The sequence below is a fragment of the Dendrobates tinctorius genome, unplaced genomic scaffold, assembly GCF_039654945.1.
Source record: "Dendrobates tinctorius isolate UK_male_01 unplaced genomic scaffold, ASM3965494v1 ptg000104l, whole genome shotgun sequence".
Classification (NCBI taxonomy): domain Eukaryota; kingdom Metazoa; phylum Chordata; class Amphibia; order Anura; family Dendrobatidae; genus Dendrobates; species Dendrobates tinctorius.
Genome location: NW_027361772.1, coordinates 20,482,325 through 20,497,283, shown reverse-complemented (window position 1 = coordinate 20,497,283; position 14,959 = coordinate 20,482,325). Strand labels below are relative to the sequence as shown.

Here is a 14,959-nt window from a genome sequence, read left to right as displayed (position 1 = left end):
TTCACCCCACTAAATTGCTATGCTACATATTATAGCTGGCACTGCTTGTCTGATTTTGTGCACTTTTTTTTTGTGCTTCAAACATATTTTCCACCCACAAATCTGGATGCAAAATTTGCAGCCTTTCCGCCACGTGTGAACTTACTCTTTTTAGCACTTTCTGTATTACAGCTATCCTGCGGTCTGTGAATTTCTGCAGAGCAACAACCTCCTGTCAGTGATTCGAGCCCATGAAGCACAGGATGCGGGGTAATACTGCACCTTCTCTATTTAAAGCAAGATGTTCATCCATATGATCACTTACACTGATTGTCTTTGAGGCATTAAGGACCCAAAACACATTAGACTAACGTCGGACCAACCTGCTGATATCAACAGTTTTGGTCGACATTCTATAAAGCCGGCCATAAACATTAAATAGCTTGTGGCTAAACAATGCTTCAGCCCATCGTTTGGCCAACAGTCTTCCCATACATGGAAATGCTCGTTCAGCTGAGCACTTATGTGTCCTCTATGATAAAGCCGCTGCCAGACCTCTCGGCCAGTGGCCTATCTCTAGCTAGAGAATCTGGAAAGACAACAATAAGCGCAATAGAGTCTTGCCCGAGAAAGGAACTGAGAGGCAAAAGACCGTTGTGCTCACCTGGGGGGGGCTGTGAATTCACAACTCCTGTACAAGCTTAGAAAAATGTTGTGTCACAGGTTTACCGCGACAGAGAGGAGCCAAAAGACCACAGCACCTGATTTCTCCTCCTGCACTGATTAGAAGCACTTCACCTTCATATTAAACGGTGTAAGTTTCTTTTAGCAGTGCAGGGGTTAATCTCAATTGAGACCTCCTGGAGGCTTTCCTTCATTAAGGCTCTCGGCTGTGCACTGTTAGCCACTCCCATCTCCTGTCTGGTCTGAGTCCTTGCTAGCACTCATTGTCAGAGTTAGCTTATGCTGCATGGCTGGAGGTTGTTGGTGGTTATTGGAGAAGGCGTTTGGTGGGTTTATCTTTGACTGTTGCTAAATTTGAGTGTGTGATAATTCCCTTTCTTCTCCTACTTTGGTTTTACCCCATCCTCCACTCTCCGGTGCCTTCCTCTGTTGTCTGTGTGAGTACATTTGAGATTTTTTCGTTATCACTGTTAGTATTATCATGTTAGTCTGGTTGGTGTATTACGGTACACTATTACTCCCCTCTTCCCTGAGTGGGGGAAGGGTACAGACTGAGGTCGGATTCAGGCGCTAAGGCAAGGTACATGGCCCCGTTGTCTTCACCATCAGAAGTAATCCGGGGAGCAGGGCGAGCTAGGGTGACGCTAACGTTAGGGACACGGTAGGAGCCCCTGGTCCCGGGACACCCGGCAATAGCGTCGTGACAGGCTGCTACAGATCCATTATGTGGAGAAACGTGTGAGGCTGGAGATGAGTGGGTTAAAATCTGCACTGCCAGTAGTCCTGAGATGGGCAGTAGACTGGAAATGTGGAAATGCGTTTTGTCAATATGTTTCAATGTGACACACTGTCAAGGAAAATGCACCCCCTTATGAAGCTTGAAGCGAAACCTGCTTTGGGTGCCGTTTCTTTGATAGTGTGTCACTTTAAAACGCGTTGAGAAACCGCATTTTCACATTTCCCATCTCCTGCTCATCTCTGGACTACTGGCAGCGCAGATTTTAACCCCCTCGTCTCCATCCTCACAAGGTGACTTTTCTCAGAGGGCAAAGTGATCGGCGGTCTGAAATCGGACATGCCTAATCGACATTTTCCCCAACAATCAGTTGGCTGGCAGTCCCATGCACATATGAGTGCAACCAAACCTGTCAATATTGGTGGATGCGGTCGACATAAGTCTAACGTTTATAAAGACCCCCTACTGATTCTCAGGGGAGTTAAGGATCCAGCATGTCTGATTTCGGACTGCAGATGTAGCGATAACCTGCCCCAGAGATGTCTGGCAGCGGCGCTCTCATATGGGGGAGTCAGGGAAGATGGCTGCCATTGTTTGGCCAACAGCTGTCTAATGTGTACAGAGTGGCTTCACTGAGTTATGATAAGTGCTCAGACTGGAAGCAATTATCACTTGCCATCTACAAAGTCGATTGTTAACAGGATCTTTGCAATATTTGCTACAAGAGTGGAAAAAAATGTGCATTTTGGGGGGGATATTAGGAGAGTTTAAAGGGGTTGTCTGAGATTAGACAGTCAGAAACAGTGCCACATTTGTCCATGGCATTGCACATATTTACCTGATTTAAAGCTGCAGTACAAAACACATAGCTAAGAGTGGCGCTGTTATATGTAACAAAACACATGGCTAAGAGTGGTGCTGTTATATGTAACTAAAGACATGGCTAAGAGTGGTGCTGTTATATGTAACTAAAGACATGGGTAAGAGTGGTGCTGTTATATGTAACTAAAGACATGGGTAAGAGTGGTGCTGTTATATGTAACTAAAGACATGGGTAAGAGTGGTGCTGTTATATGTAACTAAAGACATGGGTAAGAGTGGTGCTGTTATATGTAACTAAAGACATGGGTAAGAGTGGTGCTGTTATATGTAACTAAACACATGAGTAAGAGTGGTTCTGTTATATGTAACTAAAGACGTGGGTAAGAGTGGCGCAGTTATATGTAACTAAACACATGGCTAAGAGTGGCGCTGTTATATGTAACTAAAGACATGGGTAAGAGTGGCGCTGTTATATGTAACAAAACACATGGGTAAGAGTGGCGCTGTTATATGTAACTAAAGACATGGGTAAGAGTGGCGCTGTTATATGTAACTAAAGACATGGGTAAGAGTGGCGCTGTTATATGTAACTAAAGACATGGGTAAGAGTGGCGCTGTTATATGTAACTAAAGACATGGGTAAGAGTGGCGCTGTTATATGTAACTAAACACATGAGTAAGAGTGGTTCTGTTATATGTAACTAAAGACATGGGTAAGAGTGGCGCAGTTATATGTAACTAAACACATGGCTAAGAGTGGCGCAGTTATATGTAACTAAACACATGGCTAAGAGTGGCGCTGTTATATGTAACTAAAGACATGGGTAAGAGTGGCGCTGTTATATGTAACAAAACACATGGGTAAGAGTGGCGCTGTTATATGTAACTAAAGACATGGGTAAGAGTGGCGCTGTTATATGTAACTAAACACATGGCTAAGAGTGGCGCTGTTATATGTAACTAAAGACATGGGTAAGAGTGGCGCTGTTATATGTAACAAAACACATGGGTAAGAGTGGCGCTGTTATATGTAACTAAAGACATGGGTAAGAGTGGTGCTGTTATATGTAACTAAACACATGAGTAAGAGTGGTTCTGTTATATGTAACTAAAGACATGGGTAAGAGTGGCGCTGTTATATGTAACTAAACACATGAGTAAGAGTGGTTCTGTTATATGTAACTAAACACATGAGTAAGAGTGGCGCTGTTATATGTAACTAAACACATGAGTAAGAGTGGTTCTGTTATATGTAACTAAAGACATGGGTAAGAGTGGCGCTGTTATATGTAACTAAACACATGAGTAAGAGTGGTTCTGTTATATGTAACTAAACACATGAGTAAGAGTGGTGCTGTTATATGTAACTAAACACATGAGTAAGAGTGGTTCTGTTATATGTAACTAAAGACATGGGTAAGAGTGGCGCTGTTATATGTAACTAAAGACATGGGTAAGAGTGGTGCTGTTATATGTAACTAAACACATGAGTAAGAGTGGCGCTGTTATATGTAACTAAAGACATGGGTAAGAGTGGCGCTGTTATATGTAACTAAACACATGAGTAAGAGTGGTTCTGTTATATGTAACTAAAGACATGGGTAAGAGTGGCGCAGTTATATGTAACTAAACACATGGCTAAGAGTGGCGCTGTTATATGTAACTAAAGACATGGGTAAGAGTGGCGCTGTTATATGTAACAAAACACATGGGTAAGAGTGGCGCTGTTATATGTAACTAAAGACATGGGTAAGAGTGGTGCTGTTATATGTAACTAAAGACATGGGTAAGAGTGGTGCTGTTATATGTAACTAAACACATGGCTAAGAGTGGCGCTGTTATATGTAACTAAAGACATGGGTAAGAGTGGCGCTGTTATATGTAACTAAAGACATGGGTAAGAGTGGTGCTGTTATATGTAACTAAAGACATGGGTAAGAGTGGTGCTGTTATATGTAACTAAACACATGAGTAAGAGTGGTGCTGTTATATGTAACTAAAGAAATGGGTAAGAGTGGTGCTGTTATATGTAACTAAACACATGGGTAAGAGTGGCGCAGTTATATGTAACTAAACACATGGCTAAGAGTGGCGCTGTTATATGTAACTAAAGATATGGGTAAGAGTGGCGCTGTTATATGTAACTAAACACATGGGTAAGAGTAGCACTGTTCTTTGTAACTAAACACATGGGTAAGAGTGGCGCTGTTATATGTAACTAAACACATGGGTAAGAGTAGCATTGTTCTTTGTAACTAAACACATGGGTAAGAGTGGCGCTGTTATATGTAACTAAACACATGGGTAAGAGTGGTGCTGTTATATGTAACTAAACACATGGCTAAGAGTGGCGCAGTTATATGTAACTAAACACATGGCTAAGAGTGGCGCTGTTATATGTAACTAAAGACATGGGTAAGAGTGGCGCTGTTATATGTAACAAAACACATGGGTAAGAGTGGCGCTGTTATATGTAACTAAACACATGGGTAAGAGTGGCGCTGTTATATGTAACTAAAGACATGGGTAAGAGTGGTGCTGTTATATGTAACTAAACACATGGGTAAGAGTGGAGCTGATATTTGTAACAAAACACATGGGTAAGAGTGGCGCTGTTATATGTAACTAAACACATGGGTAAGAGTGGCGCTGTTATATCTAACTAAACACTTGGGTAATAGTGGTGCTGTTATATGTAGCTAAACACATGGGTAAGAGTGGCGCTGTTATATGTAACTAAACACATGGGTAAGAGTGGTGCTGTTATATGTAACTAAAGACATGGGTAAGAGTGGCGCTGTTATGTGTAACTAAACACATGGGTAAGAGTGGCGCTGTTATATGTAATTAAAGACATGGGTAAGAGTGGAGCTGTTATATGTAACTAACACATGGGTAAGAGTGGTGCTGTTATATGTAACTAACACATGGGTAGGAGTGGCGCTGTTATATGTAACTAAAGACATGGGTAAGAGTGGCGCTGTTATATGTAACTAAAGACATGGGTAAGAGTGGCGCTGTTATATGTAACTAAAGACATGGGTAAGAGTGGCGCTGTTATATGTAACTAAAGACATGGGTAAGAGTGGCGCTGTTATATGTAACTAAAGACATGGGTAAGAGTGGCGCTGTTATATGTAACTAAAGACATGGGTAAGAGTGGCGCTGTTATATGTAACTAAAGACATGGGTAAGAGTGGCGCTGTTATATGTAACTAAAGACATGGGTAAGAGTGGCGCTGTTATATGTAACTAACACATGGGTAAGAGTGGTGCTGTTATATGTAACTAACACATGGGTAGGAGTGGCGCTGTTATATGTAACTAAAGACATGGGTAAGAGTGGCGCTGTTATATGTAACTAAAGACATGGGTAAGAGTGGCGCTGTTATATGTAACTAAAGACATGGGTAAGAGTGGCGCTGTTATATGTAACTAAAGACATGGGTAAGAGTGGCGCTGTTATATGTAACTAAAGACATGGGTAAGAGTGGCGCTGTTATATGTAACTAAAGACATGGGTAAGAGTGGCGCTGTTATATGTAACTAAAGACATGGGTAAGAGTGGCGCTGTTATATGTAACTAAAGACATGGGTAAGAGTGGCGCTGTTATATGTAACTAAAGACATGGGTAAGAGTGGCGCTGTTATATGTAACTAAAGACATGGGTAAGAGTGGCGCAGTTATATGTAACTAAACACATGGCTAAGAGTGGCGCTGTTATATGTAACTAAAGATATGGGTAAGAGTGGCGCTGTTATATGTAACTAAACACATGGGTAAGAGTAGCACTGTTCTTTGTAACTAAACACATGGGTAAGAGTAGCACTGTTATATGTAACTAAACACATGGGTAAGAGTGGCGCTATTATATGTAACTAAACACATGGCTAAGAGTGGCGCAGTTATATGTAACTAAACACATGGCTAAGAGTGGCGCTGTTATATGTAACTAAAGACATGGGTAAGAGTGGCGCTGTTATATGTAACAAAACACATGGGTAAGAGTGGCGCTGTTATATGTAACTAAAGACATGGGTAAGAGTGGTGCTGTTATATGTAACTAAACACATGGGTAAGAGTGGCGCTGATATTTGTAACAAAACACATGGGTAAGAGTGGCGCTGTTATATGTAACTAAACACATGGGTAAGAGTGGCGCTGTTATATCTAACTAAACACTTGGGTAATAGTGGTGCTGTTATATGTAACTAAACACATGGGTAAGAGTGGCGCTGTTATATGTAACTAAACACATGGGTAAGAGTGGTGCTGTTATATGTAACTAAAGACATGGGTAAGAGTGGCGCTGTTATGTGTAACTAAACACATGGGTAAGAGTGGCGCTGTTATATGTAACTAAAGACATGGGTAAGAGTGGCGCTGTTATATGTAACTAACACATGGGTAAGAGTGGTGCTGTTATATGTAACTAACACATGGGTAAGAGTGGCGCTGTTATATGTAACTAAAGACATGGGTAAGAGTGGCGCTGTTATATGTAGCTAAAGACATGGGTAAGAGTGGCGCTGTTATATGTAACTAAAGACATGGGTAAGAGTGGCGCTGTTATATGTAACTAAAGACATGGGTAAGAGTGGCGCTGTTATATGTAACTAAAGACATGGGTAAGAGTGGCGCTGTTATATGTAACTAAAGACATGGGTAAGAGTGGCGCTGTTATATGTAACTAAACACATGGCTAAGAGTGGCGCTGTTATATGTAACTAAAGACATGGGTAAGAGTGGCGCTGTTATATGTAACTAAAGACATGGGTAAGAGTGGCGCTGTTATATGTAACTAAAGACATGGGTAAGAGTGGCGCAGTTATATGTAACTAAACATATGGCTAAGAGTGGCGCTGTTATATGTAACTAAAGACATGGGTAAGAGTGGCGCTGTTATATGTAACTAAAGACATGGGTAAGAGTGGCGCTGTTATATGTAACCTATATTTATGCAGCATTGGGGGAGACAAAACCCCTAAATTCCCTGCAGGGCTGTTTGTTACAGGAGCCTTGTGGATGGATCCTACTTGTTTTTTAGTTCCCCTTTCAAAAATTGTGGCGTTACACTGATGTGTGGACTGATAAGGCTGATCATTTTCAATGTTTGTTTTCTTCTCTGTAGATACCGAATGTATCGGAAGAGTCAGACAACAGGTTTTCCTTCCCTCATCACCATTTTTTCTGCACCAAATTACCTTGACGTCTACAACAACAAAGGTGAGCTGACGGCGGGTGTCAGTGTGACTGTCGTCTGCCTCCCAATATTGCTGCCTGCGTGATGGTTTCATTGCTGCCATATTAGTGTATTTCTGAAATATCATACAGATTAGCTCTCTCACAGAATGAAATAAACTATTTAAGTACCGGCGGGGATACTCAGCTGCTCTCTATTAGGAGAAACAGCCCTTTCCCCACAAGGGCATCACAGTCGGGCAGTGAGATGATGAGGGGCAAGCACCCTGAAACAGCCTGTCGATGAATTTCTGGCCTGGCATTTATCTCTGGTCATGTTGCAAGGATCCTTAAAGGGTCGGCTGTTGACCCATATTGTAGGTACAGTTGTGGCCAAAAGTATTGACACCCCTGCAATTCTGTCAGATAATACTCAGTTTCTTCCTGAAAATGATTGCTACCACAAATTCTTTGGTATTATTATCTTCATTTAATTTGTCTTAAATGAAAAAACACAAAAGAGAATGAAGCAAAAAGCAAAACATTGATCATTTCACACAAAACTCCAAAAATGGGCCAGACAAAAGTATTGGCACCCTCAGCCTAATACTTGGATGCACAACCTTCAGCCAAAATAACTGTGACCAACTGCTTCCGGTAACCATCAATGAGTTTCTGACAATGCTCTGCTGGAATTTTAGACCATTCTTCTTTGGCAAACTGCTCCAGGTCCCTGATGCTTGAAGGGTGCCTTCTCCAAACTGCCATTTTTAGATCTCTCCACAGGTGTTCTATGGGATTCAGGTCTGGACTCATTGCTGGCCACCTTAGAAGTCTCCAGTGCTTTCTCTCAAACCATTTTCTAGTGCTTTTTGAAGTGTGTTTTGGGTCATTGTCCTGCTGGAAGACCCATGACCTCTGAGGGAGACCCAGCTTTCTCACACTGGGCCCTACATTATGCTGCAAAATTTGTTGGTAGTCTTCAGACTTCATAATGCCATGCACACAGTCATGCAGTCCAGTGCCAGAGGCAGCAAAGCAACCCCAAAACATCAGGGAACCTCCGCCATGTTTGACTGTAGGGACCGTGCTTTTTTCTCAGAATGCCTCTTTTTTTCTCCTGTAAACTCTATATTGATGCCTTTGCCTCTACTTTTGTCTCATCTGACCAGAGAACAACATTCTTCCAAAACGTTTTAGGCTTTTTCAGGTAAGTTTTGGCAAACTCCAGCCTGGCTTTTTTATGTCTCGGGGTAAGAAGTAGGATCTTCCTGGGTCTCCTACCATACAGTCCCTTTTCATTCAGACGCCGACTGATAGTACGGGTTGACACTGTTGTACCCTCGGACTGCAGGGCAGCTTGAACTTGTTTGGATGTTAGTCGAGGTTCTTTATCCAACATCTGCACAATCTTGCGTTGAAATCTCTTGTCAATTTTTCTTTTCCGTCCACATCTAGGGAGGTTAGCCACAGTGCCATGGGCTTTAAACTTCTTGATGACACTGCGCACGGTAGACACAGGAACATTCAGGTCTTTGGAGATGGACTTGTAGCCTTGAAATTGCTCATGCTTCCTCACAATTTGGTTTCTCAAGTCCTCAGACAGTTCTTTGGTCTTCTTTCTTTTCTCCGTGCTCAATGTGGTACACACAAGGACACAGGACAGAGGTTGAGTCAACTTTAATCCATGTCAACTGGCTGCAAGTGTGATTTAGTTATTGCCAACACCTGTTAGGTGCCACAGGTAAGTTACAGGTGCTGTTAATTACACAAATTAGAGAAGCATCACATGATTTTTCGAACAGTGCCAATACTTTTGTCCACCCTCTTTTTTATGTTTGGTGTGGAATTATATCCAATTTGGCTTTAGGACAATTCTTTTTGTGTTTTTTCATTTAAGACAAATTAAATGAAGATGATAATAACAAAGAATTTGTGTTTGCAATCATTTTCAGGAAGAAACTGAGTATTATCTGACAGAATTGCAGGGGTGTCAATACTTTTGGCCACAACTCTACCTCTCCTAGGAGGTAATTGCAAGATAGAATGGAAAACACTATGAGAGCATAAGGTTCCCCATACACATCAGATATCTCCCAACAATAATAATGGTTTGGTGACGGCTTGCTCTCCTGACTCCCCCATGCTTGGTAGAGCTTTCCTGTCTTCCCTATGAGAGAGTTGCTGACAAACCTCTCTGACAGTGGCTTATCCTATTGCCTAACAAAATTACAACAGCTGGAATCTTATTTCCTTCATCTCATTTTTGGGGAAAATTAGGAGGCCGATCCCAATGACTCATGCACCTTTAGTGTAATGTGTATGTGGGCCTTTAGACACCATGGTCTCTTTACAGACCAGTACGTCGCCCATGAAGTTTCATAGTCGTGTTGTAAGGTAATAGTGAGGCCATGTGAGCAGGAACTCTATCTGAGTCTCAGATCAAAGGAAGTGGAGTGCTCACTAAACCACATTATTATTATTTATTATAGCGCCATTTATTCCTTGGCGCTTTACATGTGAGGAGGGGTATATATAATAAATGCAAGTACAGTAATATTAAACCATACAAGTCACGACTGGTCCAAGAGGAGAGAGGACCCTGCCTGCGAGGGCTCACAATCTACAAGGGATGGGTGAGGATACAGTGGGCGAGGGTAGAGCTGGTCGTGCAGCGGTTTGGCGGATCGGTGGTTACTGCAGGTTGTAGGCGTGTTGGAAGAGATAGGTCTTCAGGTTCCTTTTGAAGGTTTCCATGGTAGGCGAGAGTCTGATATGTTGTGGTAGAGAGTTCCAGAGTAGGGGGGGATGCGCGGGAGAAATCTTGTATGCGATTGTGGGAAGAGGAGATAAGAAGGTAGTAGAGGAGATCTTGTGAGGATCGGAGGTTGGGTGCTGGTAAGTACCGGGAGACGAGGTCACAGATGTATGGAGGAGACAGGTTGTGGATGGCTTTGTATGTCATGGTTAGGGTTTTGAGCTGATGTTTCTGGGTAATGGAGAGGCAGTGCAGGGATTGACAGAGGGGAGAGGCCTGGGAATAGCAGGGGGACAGGTGGATTAGTCTGGCAGCAGAGTTTAGGATAGATTGGAGGGAAGGCCACAGAGCAGGAGGTTGTAGTAGTCACGGCGGGTGATGATTAGGGCATACACATGAACCCCTTTTAAGCTGGTCAGGTGTCTATAAATCAAAATCCCCATCCAATACTTCTTCTCAAATTGCATTGATTTACTAAAATGTCACAAAAAGCACTAAGATACAGATACAGATTTTGGATTCAGAGCTTCTGGGGGTTTTATTCCACAAGGTTAGGGCTATACATCTGTAAGGGATATAATCTCTATCATCTCTCCCAACTTTAAAAAATAGGAAAGTAGAACTCTTTTTGTTTTTTTAACACTGAGCCTGTACCCTAAACTCACCTAGTCCTCTGTTTGTGCCCACACAAATACTGCTACTAGTGAAGCCCATTAGTGTTCCCACGCAGTATAATACCTCTTTAATAGGCCCCACAGTGCTTCCTAAACAATAAGATGCCCCCACAAATAATATAATGCTCCCACACCGCCCTCCACACTGTTATGCCCTCACAGATCCCCCCCCCCAATTAGACAGTATGATGCCCCCCTCATCATGACGCCTCCTGCATACCCCACCACACAATATGATGTTCTCCGCACTGCATACATACAGACACTGCTCTACTGCATCATCATACACACACTGCATCAACATACAGAGTTCTACTTCATCCGCACACATTTCTGCTACATGTAAGCACACATACACACTCAGCATTGCTACATGTAAACACACATGCACACTCAGCTCTGCTACATGTAAACACACATGCACACTCAACTCTGCTACATGTAAACACACATACACACTTAGCTCTGCTACATGTAAACACATACACACTCAGCACTGCTACAGGTAAACACACATACTCACTCAGCACTGCTACAGGTAAACACATACTCACTCAGCACTGCTACAGGTAAGCACACATACACACTCAGCACTGCTACAGGTAAACACATACTCACTCAGCACTGCTACAGGTAAGCACACATACACACTCAGTACTGCTACAGGTAAGCACACATACACACTCAGCACTGCTACATGAAAACACATACACACTCAGCACTGCTACATGAAAACACACATGCACACTCAGCTCTGCTACAGGTAAACACATACACACTCAGCACTGCTACAGGTAAACAGATACACACTCAGCCCTGCTACATGAAAACATATACACACTCAGCACTGCTACAGGTAAACATATACACACTCAGCACTGCTACAAGTAAGCACACATACACACACATCACTGCTACAGGTAAACACACACACTCAGCACTGCTACAGGTAAGCACACATACACACTCAGCACTGCTACATGTAAACACATACACACTCAGCACTGCTACATGAAAACACACATGCACACTCAGCTCTGCTACATGTAAACACATACACACTCAGCACTGCTACAGGTAAACAGATACACACTCAGCCCTGCTACATGTAAACATATACACACTCAGCACTGCTACAGGTAAACATATACACACTCAGCACTGCTACAGGTAAACACATACACACTCAGCACTGCTACAGGTAAACACATACACACTCAGCACTACTACATGAAAACGCACATACACACTCAGCACTGCTACATGTAAACACATACACACTCAGCACTGCTACATGAAAACACACATGCACACTCAGCTCTACTACATGTAAACACATACACACTCAGCACTGCTACAGGTAAATAGATACACACTCAGCCCTGCTACATGTAAACATATACACACTCAGCACTGCTACAGGTAAACATATACACACTCAGCACTGCTACAGGTAAACACATACACACTCAGCACTGCTACAGGTAAACACATACACACTCAGCACTACTACATGAAAACGCACATACACACTCAGCACTGCTACATGTAAACACATACACACTCAGCACTGCTACATGAAAACACACATGCACACTCAGCTCTACTACATGTAAACACATACACACTCAGCACTGCTACAGGTAAATAGATACACACTCAGCCCTGCTACATGTAAACATATACACACTCAGCACTGCTACAGGTAAACATATACACACTCAGCACTGCTACAGGTAAATAGATACACACTCAACCCTGCTACATGTAAACATATACACACTCAGCACTGCTACAGATAAACACATACACACTCAGCACTGCTACAGATAAACACATACACACTCAGCACTGCTACAGGTAAACACATACACACTCAGCACTACTACATGTAAACATATACACACTCAGCACTGCTACAGGTAAACACATACACACTCAGCACTGCTACAGGTAAACACATACACACTCAGCACTACTACATGTAAACATATACACACTCAGCACTGCTACAGGTAAACACATACACACTCAGCACTACTACATGAAAACGCACATACACACTCAGCTTTTCTATATATATACACTCAGCTCTTGCAGGTCATCCAGCACACAGACCATGCTGATGTAAACGGCTTCAAATGGTCTAACGTGACACTTGGGTGCCTCTCACCTCCCTTACATGTGCCTGGAGTTGTGTGGCAGTCATCGTTTGGTGCTGAAGGGCATTGTTCACAACAAAGCGGTCATCAGTGTGGGATGTACCCAAAGGACGTCCGCTTCTCTGCCCTTCTGTGACTCTTCCAATCTCTCTGTAGCTCAGTGGCGACTTCCATCTGAGAGCATTCTGCTTGAAGCCTCACAATGGTGATCAATTGTTAGGTGTCCTCTCGGTCTCATGCTATTGATATGTGAACAGTGTGATGTGGAGGGCTGTTTGACTCCAATTCTACTTGAACCCAAAATGTATTGGCCGATTCATGGATCCAACACGTGTTGTGAATTTTGCCATTAAGCTCCTTGTGACGACACAGCATTTTATCTTAATTAACCAGACGTGTATTTTCAGTAAGCCAGGAGGAATGGACTGTTATCTATATGTTGACTTTTGGATTTATGGGTTTCTTTCTTGTTGATCAAGAGTCTGAAATGTTGACTCTTCTTGTAGGTTAAATTGATATTTCTAAATGGATGAATGGCTAATGTTTGCATTTATATCAGCCCCTACTAATTATTGTCTAACCTTGCAAGACAGTGATACAGGGTCATTGAACAATGATATTTGCTGATTTTGTTAATTACACATTGTCCAGGCCAGCCAGTTTGTTGACTTGCAAAATAGAGGAGAAAAAAACTGCGCAAATTAATTAATGTGAGTTGCTCTATTCACCATTTTTCCCCTTTACCTCTGGATGCTGGCTTAAAGAACAGTTGTTAAAGGGAAGGTGCCGTGTTTTTTCATAATTTAATGTAAAAAAGAAAATAGTATAAAAAGATATTGTTCCCTAAGGCTACTTTCACACATCAGGTTTTCGGCGTCAGGCGCGATCCGGCGTCGTGCCGGAATGCCGGATCCGGCAAATGTTCTGTAAAACCTGATGTGCCGGATCCGGTTTTCTGCCGGATCCGTCTTGTTCTTGACAGACAAAACCGGATCCGTCTCATCCGGTTCATCCGTTTTTCTATCCGTTTTTCGACGGATTACGCCAGATCCGGTTTTTAAAATTGACCCTTGTGGCCTTCCGAACGGGATTGGCTACTGGAAAACTATATATAGCATGTTCCTACAGCCCTTCTTTGACAGGTTGTAGAGGAGAAAGTGCAGGTTGGAGAGAAGAGCAAGTTACTGGCGAAGATGGATGTTGTCATTGGAAATATTACCACTAGAAGTTCTGTGACGGTTTCAGGGACAATTTTCCACTATACTTTATGTCACCTCAAGGCAGAGTACACTGGGATGACAGAGTGTGAGAGATTTTTGCCCTAAACTTGTGTACCTTCTGGACCAACAGTATATACCTTTGCCAACCAAAGTTGGCTATCTTGTCATGGTCTTACTATTTTTATCTTTAGGCCACAGGTGTGTACCTGGTTGTGTTTTATGCAAAGTATTTCACCTTTTAACAAAAGTTGTGTACATTGGTAGGAAATCACCAACAATAAACACAACTTTTCAGGTGAAATACTTTGCTTCAAACACAACCAGGAACACAACTGTGGCAAAAAGCTAAAATTTACCCACAGTTATATACCTGGTTTTGAATACCTTTTTACCTTTTAAATACCCTGTATTTAACCTTTTTTTTAAACATATTTCGCCGCAGAAAGAAATGACAGACAACCAGTGTAAACAATAATTTAACTTTTATTTAAAATATTTTTTTTGTGTAAACTGTTTTTAAAGTTAAAAAAACCTTTTTAATAAAGGTTTGAAACCAACCAAATGGGCATTTTTATTACAAAAAAAACATTATAACTCGGTGTAGTGTGGGGTGGAAATACTGCTGGAGGGGCTGCGGGACACTTCGACAATGGGAGTGTGGAGAGAGGACTGGGATCGTGGTGGGGAAGGAACAGTTAGAGGTGATGGTGTGGAAAAAGCTACAGAATGGGTGGACATGTGG

At 42.3% G+C, this 14,959-nt stretch overlaps 1 protein-coding gene across 2 annotated transcripts in view; it reads left to right on the top strand.

Moving 5' to 3' along the window:
- PPP3CC (protein phosphatase 3 catalytic subunit gamma) overlaps positions 1-14,959 on the top strand; it is an 86,941-nt gene that overhangs the window by 39,880 nt on the left and 32,102 nt on the right. For both annotated transcript variants that reach the window (XM_073588922.1, XM_073588921.1), the window contains exons 7-8: positions 172-249; positions 7,354-7,448. In XM_073588922.1, the coding sequence (XP_073445023.1) occupies positions 172-249; positions 7,354-7,448 (173 nt within the window). The remainder of the gene's footprint in view (positions 1-171; positions 250-7,353; positions 7,449-14,959) is intronic.